Source organism: Rhodamnia argentea, chromosome 2 (assembly GCF_020921035.1).
Source record: "Rhodamnia argentea isolate NSW1041297 chromosome 2, ASM2092103v1, whole genome shotgun sequence".
Lineage (NCBI taxonomy): Eukaryota > Viridiplantae > Streptophyta > Magnoliopsida > Myrtales > Myrtaceae > Rhodamnia > Rhodamnia argentea.
In genome coordinates, this window is record NC_063151.1 from 27,909,291 (window position 1) to 27,926,429 (window position 17,139).

At 41.2% G+C, this 17,139-nt stretch overlaps 3 protein-coding genes across 4 annotated transcripts; 2 read left to right on the plus strand and 1 right to left on the minus strand.

Annotated features, from left to right (window-relative positions):
* Nucleotides 1–2,375: 2,375 nt before the first annotated feature.
* Nucleotides 2,376–5,771, plus strand: LOC115754717. 2 transcript variants are annotated; one of them, XM_030693844.2, is made up of 7 exons: nucleotides 2,376–2,718; nucleotides 2,936–3,004; nucleotides 3,091–3,258; nucleotides 3,653–3,823; nucleotides 3,953–4,162; nucleotides 4,514–4,602; nucleotides 5,015–5,771. In XM_030693844.2, exons 1-7 carry the CDS (start codon nucleotides 2,631–2,633, stop codon nucleotides 5,663–5,665), a joined length of 1,446 nt encoding a protein of 481 aa, XP_030549704.1. In that variant the 5' UTR covers nucleotides 2,376–2,630; the 3' UTR covers nucleotides 5,666–5,771. The 2 variants fall into 2 exon arrangements, with proteins under 2 accessions (XP_030549704.1, XP_030549702.1); XM_030693842.2 differs by having other exon boundaries at nucleotides 2,379–2,718; nucleotides 4,502–4,602.
* Nucleotides 5,772–6,658: 887 nt separating this feature from the next.
* On the plus strand, nucleotides 6,659–9,908 carry LOC115754719. The gene is made up of 6 exons (XM_030693846.2): nucleotides 6,659–7,252; nucleotides 7,675–8,268; nucleotides 8,400–8,510; nucleotides 8,782–8,948; nucleotides 9,022–9,223; nucleotides 9,315–9,908. The coding sequence occupies exons 2-6, from the start codon at nucleotides 7,795–7,797 to the stop codon at nucleotides 9,492–9,494; spliced, it is 1,134 nt and encodes a 377-aa protein (XP_030549706.2). The 5' UTR covers nucleotides 6,659–7,252; nucleotides 7,675–7,794; the 3' UTR covers nucleotides 9,495–9,908.
* Nucleotides 9,909–10,013: 105 nt separating this feature from the next.
* Nucleotides 10,014–14,211, minus strand: LOC115754716 (sodium/calcium exchanger NCL-like). The gene is made up of 7 exons (XM_030693841.2): nucleotides 13,731–14,211; nucleotides 12,693–12,878; nucleotides 11,863–12,044; nucleotides 11,480–11,625; nucleotides 11,130–11,406; nucleotides 10,721–11,029; nucleotides 10,014–10,476 (listed from the first exon to the last, which is right to left on the minus strand). Exons 1-7 carry the CDS (start codon nucleotides 14,110–14,112, stop codon nucleotides 10,228–10,230), a joined length of 1,731 nt encoding a protein of 576 aa, XP_030549701.2. The 5' UTR covers nucleotides 14,113–14,211; the 3' UTR covers nucleotides 10,014–10,227.
* Nucleotides 14,212–17,139: the final 2,928 nt, after the last annotated feature.

Below are 17,139 nucleotides of genomic sequence, written 5' to 3' on the forward strand. Positions count from 1 at the left end.
GTATCTTAGGTTTGATAATTATGTATTCATGATTATCAAAATCCTTTCACATCTCGACCGAAGGACGAGGTTGACTAATTATTGACCAATCGTCGACCGTCCACGTGCATCTCCACGTTCCATGTTCAACCACGCCATACAAACAAGGCAATCCACACAGATCAGCCATCAGACGGAATCGTAATCTAGCATTTGTACTTATGCAGGTGTCCTAATTGGCGTTTCGTTCTGTACGGAGAAAAGAATCCACCGCCGTTCTCTCTTTGATTTTCTTAAGAATGTTCAAATTACATAATCTTAGGGTCTGCATGGTAACAATTTTATTTTTGTGATTATATTTCCAAAAGCAAAAAAAATGAGAATCATGTTTGATAACACATATAATTTTGATTATGATTCTAGAAGTAAGTTTTGAAGAAAAATGATCATGTTTGCAAAACCACAAAAAGTTGGTTTTGACAAAATAATCACTTTTGCAAAACACAAAACCTTTTCTTTCTCCTTTCTTTTTTGCTTGACCTCTGGTTTCTTTGCTTTTGACCTCTCGGGGGGTCTATGACACTCTTGAGACTCTCGTTCGCGACTCAATTCACTACTTCGTCGCCGCTCTTGTGACCCGCCGGCTCTCCGCCGTCATCCGTTTTCCAACGACTAAGTTTCGCTTGACTGAAATATGTCCTCATTTTCTCGCTTGAGCCGGATTCGCGTCTCGTCGCCCGAGCCCGAATAGGGGCGGCGAGGGCAACCACCCTCTTGGCCTAAGGTGAGACTCGCACTTGCTAATCTCGACTAGGGCCCTAATCGAGCGCGCAAACTTTCCCTTGCCGAACTCGGGCGGGGGACCTATTTGGACAATGCGGCATCCCTGTGATCTCGACTAGGGCCGCCCTAATTGGGCGACGGATGGCGAGCTTTGGCGAGGAGACGATGTAAATGTGAATATGCATACGTGGTTTTTCTTGTTAAACTTGCATCATACAAAGATTCAATTCCCTTTCCCTTGGTTCAATGTCATTGACTCTCTCCGTTTTTTCTTTTTCACTTCCATGATCATGCAATTTAGTTTCTCTCTAAATTATGGAGGCTAGAGTTTAAAACCACATGAATATACGTTTGTTGATTTTCGTTTATCCATATCTAAAAGGGGGAATTGTGCAATTCGCCGATTCGATCGATTTGAAATGGGTGTAGTGAAGTTACGTGAGTGATATGACGATGTGAACTTCTAAACAAGAGATTGTGTTCTTCATGCCCGAACTTTGTCCGGAAGAAAAACTAAAATCACGATGCACCATGCACATCGGTTGTCTTTTGAATGAATTTGGAACGTCCGAAATATGTTGAGGTGATTTCTTTGGCTACCCGGCAATTTCCCGTCAACGAGTGAGATTTTCCCGTGTGTGGTTTGAAATTTATATTTGGATTCCTCTTTTGTACTTCACGTTATTTTTGGCTTAGCGAAGAAAACTTAGGTCATGTGTTTTTGCTTTTTGATCGTAAGCCGAAGCTTTATAGATGACAACCAAAGCACGTACCTGCCGTGTGCAATTTCTCTCTTGTTTTGTGTATTGAAAATTGATCTTCAATTTACGATGAAAATTTTAAAGTAATTACAAAATTAATTGATTTAAATAAAAAATTGGGGGAAGTATTTTTGGGAACATAAATTTTGTGTTATCAAACGTGTTTCTATTCATGAACAATTACGTTATCAAACACATTCGATTCTCTAAAACTCATTATAACCATAATCGAAAAATCATTATAACCATAATCTATTTTTGGGATTGTTGCCCCTTAATCTCTCCCTTCCTCTGTGCTTTCTTGAAAAAAAAAACAAAAAAAAATCATGAACTTATTATAACCGTACAAAGTCAATATTAAGCGTAATTTTTTTTTTGTGCTAAAGAAGCCCTTAATCTTTTGTATTTATATTAATTTAGTCCATTCGTTCAATTTTAGCCAGCTGGCTCTGAAATACTATTTCAAATTGTATATTTATTTTTTTTATAATTTTTTATTTTTTATTTTTTTCTTCCTCCAGCCTATTACTCGAAGAACAAAAGGAAAAAAAGGAAAGAAAAAAGGAATAAATAAAATTTGAAAAATATTGAGATTGAATTCACTTCAATAGCGGATGGATCGAATTCACATAAATACAAAAGATTAATAACTCAATTAATAAAAAAATAATTTGAGATTGAATTGATATAATTATAATAAATTTAGGACTTGTTTTAGCAATTTTCTCCAAGTTTAAAAGACCTCACTTTGCTTTTTGTCTTTTCTGTGTTTTGCGAAGATAAAAAGCTGGAATAAAAAATGACCCAAAGAAAAAAAAAAAGGAAAAGGGAAAAGGAGAAAGAAATTTCAAGAAAAGCTTCATCTTTTTTAACCTCGCCTTTACCGTTCCAATCTCAAAAGTGCAGAGAAGAAGAGCAAAAACGCAAACCGAACTCGCTCTGTCACTCGCTCGCCACTTCCCAGTTGTGGCTGCTCTGCTTGTGTCTCTAATCATCTCTCTCTCTCTCTCTCCCTCAGATGAGCACAGCAACGCCACCCACTTGAAGGATTTAAGATAAGCCCACGGTTCAGATTGACCCATCTTTCACTCGCTTGCTCGCCGCGCTATGAGAAGCTCCTCCTTCTTCCTGCTCCTCGCCACTCTTCTGGCCGCATACCATGTCGAGTACCGAGCGCATGCTGCTGCTCCTTCTGGTAAAACCCTTCATTCCTCTCTGGGATTCGCGTCCAGTTTTAGCTCGTCGGTGCTCGCTCGGAACCCTCACCGTGTGTTCTTGAAAGCCGTCAGCTGAATTTCATTTTGCATTAGAATGCTCTGCTGGTTTGAGCTTATGCTTCGCTTGATCTGTTCGCGTGACGGGTATGGTGTTTCTCGGCTCATTGTGTTCGGACAATTCTTTGTTTTCGTCAGGGCCCTTGATAAGGCAGTTGTCTTCCCTTCTGAGGTGGACGAGGGCTTCGTCAAAAACGCCTCAATCAGGTAAAGGTTTGACGGTTTGGAGACGTCTTACGGTTTGGCCTTCGTTATTTACCTGTTTGTTTGAAGATTCGGGCATTGTTCTTCAGATGGGAATGTTCTTCAGTTTGAGAATGGGTACTTGGTTGAGACTGTTGTCGAAGGAAATGCGATTGGCGTGGTTCCTTACAGAATCCGTGTCTCTGACGATGGCGAACTCTATGCTGTGGATGAAATCAATAGCAACATTGTCAAGATTACTCCTCCGCTCTCCCAGTGTATGCTTCCTTAGCTCTCAAGCCCTCAAGAATTTCACTTCTTGCGTTACTTGTATTTGGCAGCTCAAGAGCGGTGGACAAAAATACTTTGCTGCTTTTTTCGAATTCAGATGTTCTAGTTACATTTATCGATCCATGTTACCAAAGTTTTCCTCTCGAGTGAAATAAAACTTGTAAATCTCATGTCCTACAAATTTTCAGTGTGAAAAATGGATTTGCTTGGCGTGGTTTATAAACATATTAGTCTCTAATGTACTTAAGAGATATAATGTATGATGCTACCTTTGAAAGTGTAGTTCGTTTGCTGCTGCTCATTTGTTTGATTGGCGAACATTCAAATTGTTGCTCTTGGACTGTGGGATTGGGCTCCTCATAGGATGTTATTATGCTGCAGATAGCAGAGCAAGATTAGTTGCTGGATCCTTTCAAGGTTATACTGGGCATGTTGACGGAAAGCCTAGTGATGCCCGTTTCAATCATCCCAAAGGCGTCACAATGGATGATAAAGGGAATGTGTATGTAGCTGATACCTTAAATCTTGCCATTCGAAGAATTGGAGATTCAGGTTAGGGAATATTCTTCAGTTAATATTATTATGGAAATGTCTGCGCAAAATTCTGGAGATTAACTATGAGGAGTCTTGAAAATCACTACCCAGGAGTATCAGAAAGTTTAATTCTGTGATTATTTGCAGGTGTGACAACCATTGCAGGGGGCAAATCAAATGTTGCAGGGTACAGGGATGGGCCCAGTGAGGATGCCAAGTTCTCAAATGATTTTGATGTTGTATACATCAGGCCTACCTGTTCTCTCTTAGTTGTTGATAGAGGAAATGCGGCTCTTCGACAGATCTCTCTCAATCAAGAAGATTGTGACTATCAGTATGATTCACTATCTTCATCAGGTCCGAAACTGTGGTCATTTTCTTTCTCTGACTCTGAAACAATTCTCTCCCTCTTAATCTCTTTTAATGGTCTGGAAGTAGATCATTTGTTCTGCAAGTTTTACAAATAGGAGTAGAAGGAATAGATCCAGAATAAATAAGAGGAAATTGACTGCTTAATTTTAAGGCACCAATAAGAAGAAATTGACTCCTACAATAGATCCAGAATAAATGTAGTTCAGAAAGTCGAAAGAAAAGCTTGTGAACTTTTCTTCCTTTACGATCCAAATATTTCCCTGATGCTCCAGATATATAAGGCCTCTTTTTAATTCTCAATTTTTGGTTTGTTTTCATGAAAAGGTCTTTTGGCAGATGTCCTTATGGTTGTTGGAGCTGTCTTGATTGGATATGTTGCCTGCATACTGCACCAAGGATGTGGACCTTCTGTCTTTTCGAACAAGGTATCCTTCCCCACCTCTGGTTTAGAAAATTTATATGTTCACATCTGCTACCGATATATAAGCAACTCTAGTCTACCTTCATTTGTTCTCTCTTATCTCTCTTTGCGCCACGCAATCTTTGACCACTTCATCGGAAGTATTCTCATGCATTCACTAACTGGGTCTTCCAGTTTCGTTAGTCATCTTGGGACATGAGTAAATGGTATTACCACGTGCATGGTCATTAGGATGCCTCGAATGTTACATGTCAACTTAGTACCTCTCTACCTCTCTGTTATTGAAGCTGAGAAGTTTTACCACAAAACATAAGAAAATTTTCCTTCTCTATATAAGGGTGACAACACGTTAGGAACCTGTTCTGAAAAGACCTATTGCCGCATGTGGTTGATCTTTGATTAATGTACTGATGCAGATGCAGCCACAAGCTTCTGAGTTTGTGCTAAAAAAGGAACTAATGGAAGAAAAGCCAATTCCTGTTGTGAATACCCCCAAAGAAGACCCAGGGTGGCCATCATTTGGGCAGCTCTTGATTGATCTATCCAAGCTTGGACTTGAAGCGCTGGTAGGAATATTCCTTTACTTTGTGCCCTCACGTCTCAGACCCCGGGCCAAGAAGAAGGGTCTCGTGCCATTGAAGGATTCTCTCCAGATGCCTGAGGATGAAGCTGATCCCCAGTTAGTTCAGAGGCAGAGGACTCCTGCTCCACTTTCTGAAACCAGGCAGGTTCATACTCCTATTGAGAAGCGCTCCGAGACTAAGCCTGTGAAACTCAAATCGAGCAGTGTCAAGGATCCTTCTTTATCGAGCAAACACCGAAGTTCAAAACGACAGGAATATGCCGAATTCTATGGTTCAGGCGAGGTTCCTCCGTATAGCAAAATTAAGAGCCACAAAGAAAGGACTAGGCATCGCCAACGAGACAAAAGCGGAGAAGCGGTTTATGGAGCGACCGGGGTGGAGCAGAAACCAGCTGAGATGAAGCCTGTTGATTATGAGAAAGCGAAATACGAGCGCTACAATATCAGGGGCAAGTATGGTTCCGATGACTCTTTTCGGTTTTAACTTCTTGTTCTTCTTCTATCCTTTATCTCCCCCCAAATTCATGCTATGTGTTTCATTTTTGCCATCTGTAATTGAATCCAACTTTAATTGAGGAGAGTTGTGGCTAGCCCGAAACTTTTGGATAAGGCACGGGTAGTGCAGGATGCTGGCTGTTGCTCTAATACTAGTAGTGGCCTAGCGAAAGTCGCTTTTGAGCGCCCAAGTCAATCTACTTCCTGGGGAAGTAGTGCTTGATATATTCCAGAGCGAGTTTGCAATACATATCATCTATCGAGTATATACGCTCGTCATCTCACACATAAACTGTGTAGTCAGTTCTTCTGTTTTGTTCCTGATGGGGTAGATGCTTCTTCTAGTGCATATTGGAGGTTTGAATTCGCAGAAACAGCATCAATGGAGATGGAGAATTCGATGTGGTCCTCCTCGAATTCCTAAGATTGGATCCACATATTTGTGGCGTTGTCGCCATTTCAACAATCTATGATGTTAACCACAGTTAGATGGAAATGGAGAGAGTACTTGGTCTTGCCCCTTGTTTACGACTTTCCAGCTACATGAAATGGCTCTCCAACTTAAAGGTGGCACATCCTTATCGTTCAAATTAACAAGAGAGAAGGAAGAAGTCCTGGCATTGTTTACATGACAAAAGAGGCTGTGGTCACAAGGGCTCCGCTGCAATTAAAGACGAGAGTCTCCTTGACGAGGAGGCAAAACTGGTGTCTTCTCTTGAGGAAGTTAAAGGCGTGGACCCCCCTCCTAAACAAAGTTGAGAAAAGCATAACCCCAGTTCTTGGTTGACATGACAAGGCAGTTTCTCACTAGTGAGAGAGAGCACCATAGCCTGTGAGGACCATAATGGTCTGTGTCAATGTCATTCCTGTGCCTGAGGTTCGGCGATTGCATCCGATAAGTTTCTTGCACCGGCGACTTTCTCTTAACTGTAGTGAAGTTTCGTGATTTCTTTTCGGTATCGGTTAGATTTTGTGAGGTTTGATTTTGAAACTAAGAATCTCTCGTCCCCAACTCGCATCGCTGTCTCACCTTACAACCATTCCCATTTTTACCAAAAAAGCCGAACGTCGACAAAAGTAGTAGAGAGAATCATCTTCTTCTCGGGTGCACAGGTTTTTCTCGTTGCATGCGGATACCGTTTATCTAAGCCGAGTTATTCCAATCACGTCTTCTCAGATACATTGTTCGATCTTCATGAAACATTCACCTTTTGAAGGACCTGGTCATCTACTCATGAAGACTTCGTCTCTACGTATAAGTACGGACACGAATGGAAATGATACATCTGATGAGAAATATTTCGTTTGGAAAACTACTTGTTCCCCTCTTTCTATCATGACAAGCACTTATGGGAAACCTTCAAAGGCGCCACGAATGCTCTCTCACGCTGATTCTGGACAAAGCCTGTTTCTCTTTTGCAGCAAACAAAGTAAGGTGACATTGCCAAGCAATATTGCTCTTAGCTTCATTTGGAAATTGGAACTCTCCATTGGAAGCCAATTATTTGGAGAGAGAGAGAGAGAGTCTTCATCGGAGTCGAGCATGGAACAAACAGGAAGCAGGAGATGCTATAATGTAGGCGAGAAATAAGAGCGCAAGTTGAACTTTTTCTGTTTTCCTTTGAATTGCAAAAGCAAAAGAAAGAAAGGGTCTTCCATTCTTCCACCTAAATTGTATAGGTTCGATCTGATCTGTCTTGCCTCTCAGACAAGCAACTGGTTGTGAGAAATATCCGGAACCACTCAGATTTCTCTCTCTCTCTCTCTCTCTCTCCCCTCGTCAATGTTAGCTGAAAATTGGGCTAACTTTTTGGGTGATTTTCCTCCAAGGGCTATAAAATTTACTGGTTTCTCGGATTGATTCACCAGCCACTCCTTTGTTTTTGTTATTGTGTATTTGGGTTCTCCATCTTACTCTAGATTTTGATTCTGAGCTCAAGTTTCATGGTAATAATCTTTCCTGGGGCATCGATGAACTCTTTGCCTTCTTTGTTCCAGAAGAAGTGTGTCAATACTTGTTCCGTAAACCCTTTTGCCATGAGAAAGTAGTTGCTTTGTATTCTTAAGGGAAAAGGGAAACTGTCAGGGTCCTTTCATTTTGGACTCAGATAGATCAGAATGGGACAAGACGAGAGGAATCCAGAGTGCGACAACGGTAGTTATGGTGGTATCAGAACAGGATCTTCCAAAAAGCTGAAGCAGAAGAAAGTGCCTCAGAGAGGACTTGGAGTGGCACAGTTGGAGAGGATCAGAATTGAAGAACAACAGAAGGACTATGCATCTGTTGCCGCAGTTTCAACATTAACACCTCCACAAGATTCGGATCCTGACATGTCAGTCCCCGCAAAAGGCACTGTTCCATTGGCAAACGCCTTAAAATATGGTGGGCTTGAGAATGCTAGTCGGTACGGTACGGCATATTCAAACCGGAACAGCCGAGAAGTGTGGAATTCTTGTGAGCACATTCCCGAGGATGGTCGTGGGATAGACCCTCAATTCACTTTGCTCTCGAAATTACCCCTGCCTAGTGAATCTGACTATCTTTGGCCTTTGTCGGGTTTACCCCAGTATGATCTGCCACCTTCTTCCATGGTAAGGCAATGGCCTGTTATTCATGGAAATTTCTGTTTGTGACTTCTGATTTACTAAGTTTCCTCTGGTCTTTTTTCTCCTTTTGTGTTGGAAGATTGTGTAAGAACTATAATGTAGTGGGAATCCTGCAGGTGAAGGCGTCTTCAACTTCATCATCGTTCCTACCAAATTCTCAGACAGAGCCCCCTTCAAACCAAATCAATCATGGCAATTATGCTCCTATCCAGCAGGAGGAAGAGAAGGTATGTCGATACCTGGATAATCCTAGGCTTTCCTTTAGTGAGCATCCATCTACACCCAAAAAATTTCAGGACTAGCAAGTTTTCCTTCAGCAATCACCGATGAGGATATCCACATGAGTCTATCCTTCATGATTGCGATATAAACGTACATATATTACACATTTCTTGATTGGTATTATTTGGGAAACGATTAAGAATCCGCATCTTGATTCCATGCATCACATACAATGGAATTAGTAATCGCTATATGTTTCATTGGCCTGATATGCAGATAAGTGGCTTGAAGCGGTCTCGTCCGTTCTCTTCAGAAAAGCTTCCTGTATTTCCTGTCCACCTAAAGCTTCTTACATCTGCCAATACTCACCAGAGGTCAGATGACTCGGCTTCATCTGACTACGGAGCAGAATTGATTTACGAGCTGGGGACCGGGAGTTTTAGGTACATTTTCATGTTGTTTTCACTGAAACAGCGAGTGTCATGTTTCCTTCTTATGCACATGAAATTGTTGCAGGTATTCTTCATTTCAAGCTTCAGTTTCTGATGCGAAATCAATTCCAAGTAAGAAACAATATGGAGTTTTCAGCAATGAGTTCCTCACATTAGGCCTTCCTACCTTGGCATCGGCATGGCCAAGTACCAAGAGCAAGCGGCCATTTGCTTGTGGAGCCTTTGCCGACAGTGAACCTCCCGACAATGAGATACCACGCTGTCAGGTGAGATTAGATTTTTTAATGAGCTACTTAAGGTTCGCATCATTGTCGTTGTGGTTCCAAATGTGACTTGATTACCTACATTTGTGAAAAGGGTCGTGAGCAAGATTCAAAATTTCAAAAGAGACTGAGGTGGGCGAATCAGCAAGGGAATTACGACTATTACAGCTTCCTCCCTCCGGCCAAGGTGCATTCTGATGGAGGAGCTGCAAGGGTGACTACTTTTCACAACGGAGTTGCAGATGGAACCATTGATCTTGACTTGAAGCTGTAGAGATGGGTGGCCAAGACAAAGTTGTCGCAAGCCATCTCGTCTATCAGAGTGGCAAGCTCAGAAAAGAATTGGCTTTATTCTCAACGAACTTCAAGACGGCTCCATATAGTTCCATGCGAGGCCAAAATGAGCGTACCGACTTGAAAAGTGAGGTGGAAAAGGAGAACGGGTACTGGGTTGTAGATACGTTTGTTATGATGCTACGATTGATGGATGTTGCTTTTCTTGGGCTGCCAATTGGTCTGATTGGTGGATAATGAATCGTGCAGTGGGTTGCATGGCAGCAGTCGATAGCATGGCAGTCACGATTATCGTCCCCTTAATTCCTGGAGTGGCGAGGTCACCATATTAAACATCCACTTTCATCTATATCAGCTCTGCATACACCCTAACAGAGGAGGGAATTGATAACCCAAAGAGGATTACCATACACCATCTTCTGACTATTGGACACTGGACAGAGTTCCACTCAAGCATATGAATCGACAAGGATGAATAAGAGGCAGCATCGCAATGTAATTCCGCAAACAGACTGCTTCATTCAACATCTCAGCAACATGGCAAAATTCTTAATCCTTTCACTACAAAACACCATTTCTCAGATTAGTATAGCTAAGGAATAAGTCCGGATGAAATCTTACTCCAAAAGATGTCCAATGGCAAACAGAGAACAGCCAGAAAAGGAATATGACAGAAAACTGTGGCATCCCCATGAGGTGCCCTGAGAACAAATCTATGACCAACCAACGACATAGTCGAGAACGTAGACCAGCGCCAAGGAGAAAGGATAAAGTATGAAGGCTACTGACGTCGTCCACAAAGGAAAGGTGGTGCGGAAGCTGGCAAATGATCCCATCACAATGCAAACGATAACAATTATAAGCACTTCTGATGTGAAGTCCCATGTCAGTCCTCTGATGTAGACAAGAGCCAAGAAAACCGCTAAGCAGAGCAAATTGTTCATGGTCGCTGCCCCGTATAACTGCACGATGTACCAAATGAGATAAGATGCCACTCACTGAGCATATCGTCATTCTTGTTGAACATGAGACAAACAACTCAATAAATTAAAAACAACAAAAAAAATGATGGAATGACTGCTGACGAGATTTATCATTCCAAAGTCCACACCGAAAAGAAATCTTAGGTTCAATGATATCCATGAGATATTTGAACTATATTCTGAAAATCAAGTCAAGATAAATAGAAATAAGTCAAAGGCACACCTCCGAGAATGTCAGTGATGATGTCCTCTGCTTTTTACGACTAGCAAAGATTATTGCTGACACTGCTTCACTAGCATTGGTAGCCAAGGGCAGTGCAATAAACGAAATGAAGAAAGTGGGGATACCAGTGGCGTCTGAGAAGTTGTCAACTGCATCTACCAAGGGATCAGCAAACGCTGCTGCTATGACTGTTCCAAGAACCATAAACCCCACTGCTTTCAAGGAGGTCATTTTTGCATTTTCAACACCCTCAACCACCTCATCGCTTGGATCCGCCCCTAACAATTGCTCATGCTCTTCCTTTGCTTGCTGCCCAAAAGATTGCAGAAGATTTATGAACCTTCAAAATATCCAAATAAACTAGATAGTGAATTAGTAACGAATATGGGAACTTGCTCATGTCACTTACTTGGCGAGCGTCAACAATAAACTTCATTGTGCCAAAATTTCTGAGACTGGAACCTTCTCCTGAATGCACTGCGTGCTTTACCCATTTTTCAATACCCTTCCTGAACTCCTCCTTTGAAAGAAGACTATCATTAGTGGTATCAAAATCTGCCATGATTTTATCTACAGCCTCCCCACAATCCAGATCTATCTCTTCAAAACGCATTCCTACTAAGAATGCTTTTAGTTCACTAACAGTGAGATAGCCATCGTCATTCTCATCAATGGTTTTGAATAGCCTGTCAAAAAAATGTGTGAGGCACTGAAACAATATAGCAGAAGCAAAGGATTTAACTTAGCACCAGTACTAACCTATCCACAATTTCTGTGTCGACTTTACCATCATCAGTCATAAGCCTTCCTAGGGCATGCTTTTTTACATGTATTAAGAATCCAAAAATAACCTGCCTGTGCTTCGCATAAGCAAGTCTTCTCCTTTGGATCCAAGGCTGAAACACCTGCCCATGAAATGAGGGAAGGGTCACCTTCCACTCAGTTAAACCAATTGATTGCTGCCAACCACCAAACACGGAGGCTTAAAGTTTTCATACTAAACAGCCTTATTTATATTCATGGCAACATAAAAACACACCTCATTCATTCATACTTCTGCGATTGCTACATATGCTCAAAATGCATGACAAAAGGCAGAGTCGCAAAGTCTGGGTTAACAACAGCAATTCACAATGACTTACCTGATATAGGCAGTACGAGATCAGTAGAACCAGAGACAAAATCAGTGCTATCAAGACTGCCACATGCCTTCCTGATGTTGAATTGATAAGTTGCAGAAGCTGAACAACAACGAATGGAATAACTGAGATAATCATGATCCTTGCGGCATAGCTTGTATAGCTATCGGTAGTAACACCAGAACCTGAAAGTGTTGTGTTTATCATGTACTGTGATATGATAAGCCATTACAGACTGGTAGAGATAACAATGCAAATTAAGAAACAGGAAGGGTTGAGCAGTCTCTAGGAATCACAGTTGCAATTTCTTCGCTTCAGCTCAGTGGAACATGGTCAAACAGACCATATTACTAATTGAAAAGGTAATGCGCTTTAAAATTTCTAAAGCCAATTAGGCACCTGGCCTACATAACCTTTTTCCTACACTGCAACCTTATTTAGCCACAATTGTGTACTTCGTTGATCATAACTTCTATTACTGCAAAGCTGTCATTCATTCACAATAGAGGCAGCCTTCTGCATGATTCAATCTAAACTTTAATTAGATGAGGTTCCCAGCTTGGGGGAATTTCGTTGCCACTGGGTTAATGACCACTCACAATAGAAGCTCAAAAAAATTCCCCACCAAATAAAACCTCTATCCCAAAGGGAGAGGACTGGAAGTTAGCAATTTTTACCTCCCTTAAGCAACTTTTTCAAAGGTGAGCAGCTAAAGCTGCTGGAGGGTTGATTAGGCAAACACAAAGAGGGCATTCATAGAGGAAAATGTTAGATCTTACAGTGAGAGCCTCCAATAAGCATAAATAATTGAGAAATGCTTGCAAAAGGCAAACCTGTCAAACTAAACCCTTTCGTATCCACTTTATCAACAGCACCTGAACCATCCAGGTCACACTTGCCAACAAGAACACACGAACCCCATACGACAGTTAGAAGCATGACAGTTGAACCTGCAAGCAAGCCCATTCCAATGGAGACTTGACTTTGTGCAGTTTCTGTGCTTCCAGACAGTCCAGATACTGCAGAAAACAATAAAGAAAAGCATTTGTGAAGAGCTTCATTACAATCATAAAAAGAAAAACGCATCATCATTCATCAGAAACAGGAGGAGCCCTTACACATACACACAGAAATGGTAAAATTTTCCATACTGAGTAATAGAGAAAGAAATATCACGTTCTTGTTTACAAAAGACAAGGAAAACTACTCCCAGCAAACAGTGCCAAGTGTTTAGAATGTTAGAAAGCAAGCAACCAACCAAATTGGTCAACAACAGAAAAGCAACTGAGGCGAAGTATTACTAGAGTAATCCTCACAAGCGTATTTACTACATAAGGCAATGACACAAAGCTATGCAACAGAGACCAAAGGACTACGTTACTATGAGTAACTGGGAAAAAAGAAGATGCCTTCCCATATTCCAATGCTCAACCGAGCATCTGCCACTTGAATCTATTTAACTTGATATTTGTCAACCACTTTGTGGTGCACAACCCCCAGGTACAAATCTCTCCATATTTCAAATGTGCGAATCGTTTTTCCATCTGGATCTGGGATCCTGACCCGGAAAACAGAGCACTTACAGAAGTGAACTCCACTAGTCCCATTATAGCCGGTAAAAACTAAAAAGTCTACCTTGGCGGTGTCCTTCGGATTATAGATACAGTGAAACGTCAAAACAGTAAATTTTTTGAAGGGAAACGTAACCGAGTCCTCTATATCCTGTCCACTATAACTTACTCTACAACACTCAACACTCAACTGAAAAACAGTCTCTGATGCGATGTTATCACTCGATTTCCACAGAGTTTCTCAGGAACCCCACCCAAAACACAAGCCATCCAGCAAATGCGAAACAGGCCAAAACTCACCGAGAATGAGCATGGCGTCGGGTAATGCCCCGAGCATCGGCAGCACGAGCCCGCCGATGAGCCCAGGCCCCATAATCTCCAGCAGCATCTCGCTGCCGGTCGAGAGAAACGTCGCGGCCATGTACATCAAGTAACCGTACACCAGTATCAGGAACAAGTTGCCGATCCAAGTGGACGTGCAGGGCATGAAGCCGTAGGTCTCATCGCAGGAGTCGGACGAGGCCAACAGCGGGAAATAGAGCGGGGACCCGTGGCCGAGCGGCGGATAGAGGCCGTCGGAGACAGGATCGGAGGGAAGGACGTAGCGGGAGCGGACGGCGGAGATGGAGATGAGGAAGAGGACGAGGAGGAGAAACGGGGAGGAAAGGCGGCGGTTGGCCATTGGTCCAGAGAGTGACGAAAGCGCAGAGTTAGGACGCGAGAGAGAGAGAGAGAGGGGTGGGGGGACACGTTGGGGGATTACAGAAGCGAGAGGAAGAAGATGAAGAGAATGTAAGGACAGCTTCCGTAAGTGCAGTGCCTGCGTCTGCGTGACGTCAGATTTTCATTGCCATTTTGTTTAATTACTTGATTATTTTGATTTTGTTAAAAAGCAAAAAGCGTAAGCAATATAATAATTTTTCTTCGTCCCGCTGCCGACATACGGGAATTTCAAGCACGATTTTTCCTTTTTATTTTTTAGTACCGCCCGATCCATCTTGTGCCACGTAGATTAATTTAGTCCGGATATTGACGGAACATACGTTACCCAAGCGGGGCAGACACAGCGAGCATTTCACATCCGAAGATCCGGAAAGGGAAGGGGGGGGCCACCTGGCGGAAGCCGCACGATATGTCAGACCCAAGCAGATAAGCTCCACGATCTTCCAGCAGAAGCTGCGGTGGGTGGGGACTCGATACCCGTCCGATTCCATCATCGTCAGAAAGAGGGAAGGAAATCAAGTCTCGGGTCCTCCGAGAACATAATTTCCCTTCTTGACTTCGTACGAGTAATCATCGTTTTCAGGACGAAACTTTTGAGGTGGGAATGATTTCATTAATTCCGGAAGCTCTTATGATTTATTTGGGATGGCTTTTGATTTTTTTTTCTTATTTTGGGACCTTTTTTTTTTTAACTTTTATTCGTTGCGAAATATTTCAAATTCTTCAAAACACCCTAATATCATGTACATGAAATGCTAAGGCTATGCATGATAATCATTCCGTTCCGAAAAACTTTTTCTGATTAAAATGACTTTTTTTTTATTCGCTCCCTGGATAAGTTTTAAAGAATCAGAACGCGTTTAATAAGCGCCCAAAATTTATGTTCTTGGAATAGAAACGCGTTTGATAACCGCACGAAATTTCTGTTTTCAAATAACTATTTCTTTTCCTAATTTTTTTCATTTAAATGAAATAACTATATAGTTACTTTGTAATATTTCATCTTAAATTGAAGACTAATTTTCAATGCACACTAAAATAATTTGAAATACATTATTTTTTTAGCATGTCATAAATGAAACACAAATTTTAATACATTACGTTTGAAGTTCGATTGAAACATGGGACGGTTCCCATATTAAGAATTCGTTTTTTTCTTTAAATGTTGCGTTGTCCAAAATACATACAAATATAGCAGCCGAATAATCAAATTATCCACTTTAAAAATAAATAAATAAATTATCCTCCTTGATACGAAGTACAAGTCCTTCATTATCATTTTGTAGCCTCTGTCCTAAATCCAAGTGAGTGTTTAGCTTTAGCTCCATATGTAGATGTTTACATTTTGCGACGCATGCCTACGAGTATATATGTTATTATCTACTTGTCGGATGCTATCATCTTCTGTGATATTTTTTGCGGAAAAGTGAAATCTAAGAAATTTAGGCATAAATTTATGGAAATGAGGTCAAACTAGCCTAAATAAGCTTATTCTATTTTTAAAGATTTTCTAAATTTTTTGTTATTTTTTAAAAAATTTCCCATTATTTTTTTTTTTTATTTTTATTAGGTTGAGGGAAAAATGACGAAAGAACTGAAAGAGAAAAGTGAGAGATGTGAAACTTCATTTTATTTTGTGATTCTAAAAGATGATTCTTTTTTCCAAAATCAACTTTTTTTTTTTCTGAATTTTGCTCTAAAACCGATTTTGATTATCTAAAAGCGATTTTGGGAACGTAATCAGAATCAAATTTATTTGCGTTACCAAACGTGATTCTCATCTTTTTTGATTCTTAGAATCAGAATCGGAGAATAAAAATGGTGACCATACATGCCTTAAATATGTTCGGCTTTTATAAGCCCAAAAATTTCAATTTTTTTTTAAATGCAAACAGTTGCATTATTTTGATCGAGAAATGTGAAAAAGAAAATAAAAGTAACAGACAGGCAGCTGAAGGGACGCCATAGCGACAGAGATATCAACGGCTGACAAATAAAGTCCACCGTCAAAATGACTCGTCGGTTGCCAAGTTGGTCCGCCGAGACAAAACTTCATCATGTAGATCTGAAGAGAATTGAATGAGGGGCTGCTAGTGGAATTGCAGCATTGAATAAAAATAACAGTGTCAATAATGGATTTGCAGGAGCTACTCAAATAAGTCAAACGGTCCAATATTTTCTCTTTAGGGCAAGTTGTGCCCAATCCAATCCATTCTCTTTAGGGCAAGCCGTATATGGTCCAATTCATTCTTTATGAAAATCAAGCAAGTGCTAATTCTAGGAACGGACTCAATTGAAAAGGTTATCCAGACTTTTGTGCCCCAAAGGGGGATCGGAGTGTCGAGCCCGTTGTTGCTCGAGCTAAAATCGCCGTAAAGGGATTTTTCGCTAATCCTTACTGTCGATATAATTTTCCAACCGACAAAAAATTATAAATCACTAGTTGAGGGAACTAATGTACATCACGCCAATTAGAGCGTCATCTGCAAATCACTCCCCCACCTACAAATCTTAGATTATATAGGGGGGACGTGAGTCAAGGATGTGAACGCGGTTCTTGAAAGACAAATAAGGACCCATCACACATCTAGACCCCCTTACTCAGAAGCTATCGGTGTTTCCGCAAAATCAACCCCGAACTTCGATTCATGAAGTGAATTTTAAACGGCGTACACCAAAAGAACACGTAAGAAGAAAGCCGCGAGCTCGCTCTCGCTACGTGTTTTGTTTTTGGGGGGAGGGGAGGGCGAACACACTCGCCGTGTTCAAGATGCATCGGTTTTGAAATTTGCGAGTCGGATCACGTGCGAGAGAGTCCGTGCTATATATATATATTTCCCGACCGTAGCACGGGGGTGGGGGGACATAAAATTGTCGAAGAAAATATATATATATTTTCATCTTAGAAAATATCCTCAAATTTTAGGTCTTAGATGAAACAGTTTACAACTTTCTTTTTATCTTTACTCGTTGCGAAACATTTCAA

What these genes read in the sequence shown, in the direction of transcription:
- LOC115754717 (XM_030693842.2), top strand. Translation starts at nt 2,631, where the DNA reads ATGAGAAGCTCCTCCTTCTTCCTGCTCCTCGCCACTCTTCTGGCCGCA. An exon ending in GCATGCTGCTGCTCCTTCTG is followed by an intron (nt 2,719 to 2,935) that starts GTAAAACCCTTC and finishes TGTTTTCGTCAG; the next exon opens with GGCCCTTGATAAGGCAGTTG. An exon ending in TCGAAGAATTGGAGATTCAG is followed by an intron (nt 3,824 to 3,952) that starts GTTAGGGAATAT and finishes GATTATTTGCAG; the next exon opens with GTGTGACAACCATTGCAGGG.
- LOC115754719 (XM_030693846.2), top strand. Translation starts at nt 7,795, where the DNA reads ATGGGACAAGACGAGAGGAATCCAGAGTGCGACAACGGTAGTTATGGT. An exon ending in ATCTGCCACCTTCTTCCATG is followed by an intron (nt 8,269 to 8,399) that starts GTAAGGCAATGG and finishes GGAATCCTGCAG; the next exon opens with GTGAAGGCGTCTTCAACTTC. An exon ending in CTGGGGACCGGGAGTTTTAG is followed by an intron (nt 8,949 to 9,021) that starts GTACATTTTCAT and finishes AAATTGTTGCAG; the next exon opens with GTATTCTTCATTTCAAGCTT.
- LOC115754716 (XM_030693841.2), bottom strand. Translation starts at nt 14,112, where the DNA reads ATGGCCAACCGCCGCCTTTCCTCCCCGTTTCTCCTCCTCGTCCTCTTC. An exon ending in GAAAGGGTTTAGTTTGACAG is followed by an intron (nt 12,045 to 12,692) that starts GTTTGCCTTTTG and finishes CAACACTTTCAG; the next exon opens with GTTCTGGTGTTACTACCGAT. An exon ending in TCTCGTACTGCCTATATCAG is followed by an intron (nt 11,626 to 11,862) that starts GTAAGTCATTGT and finishes TTTCATGGGCAG; the next exon opens with GTGTTTCAGCCTTGGATCCA.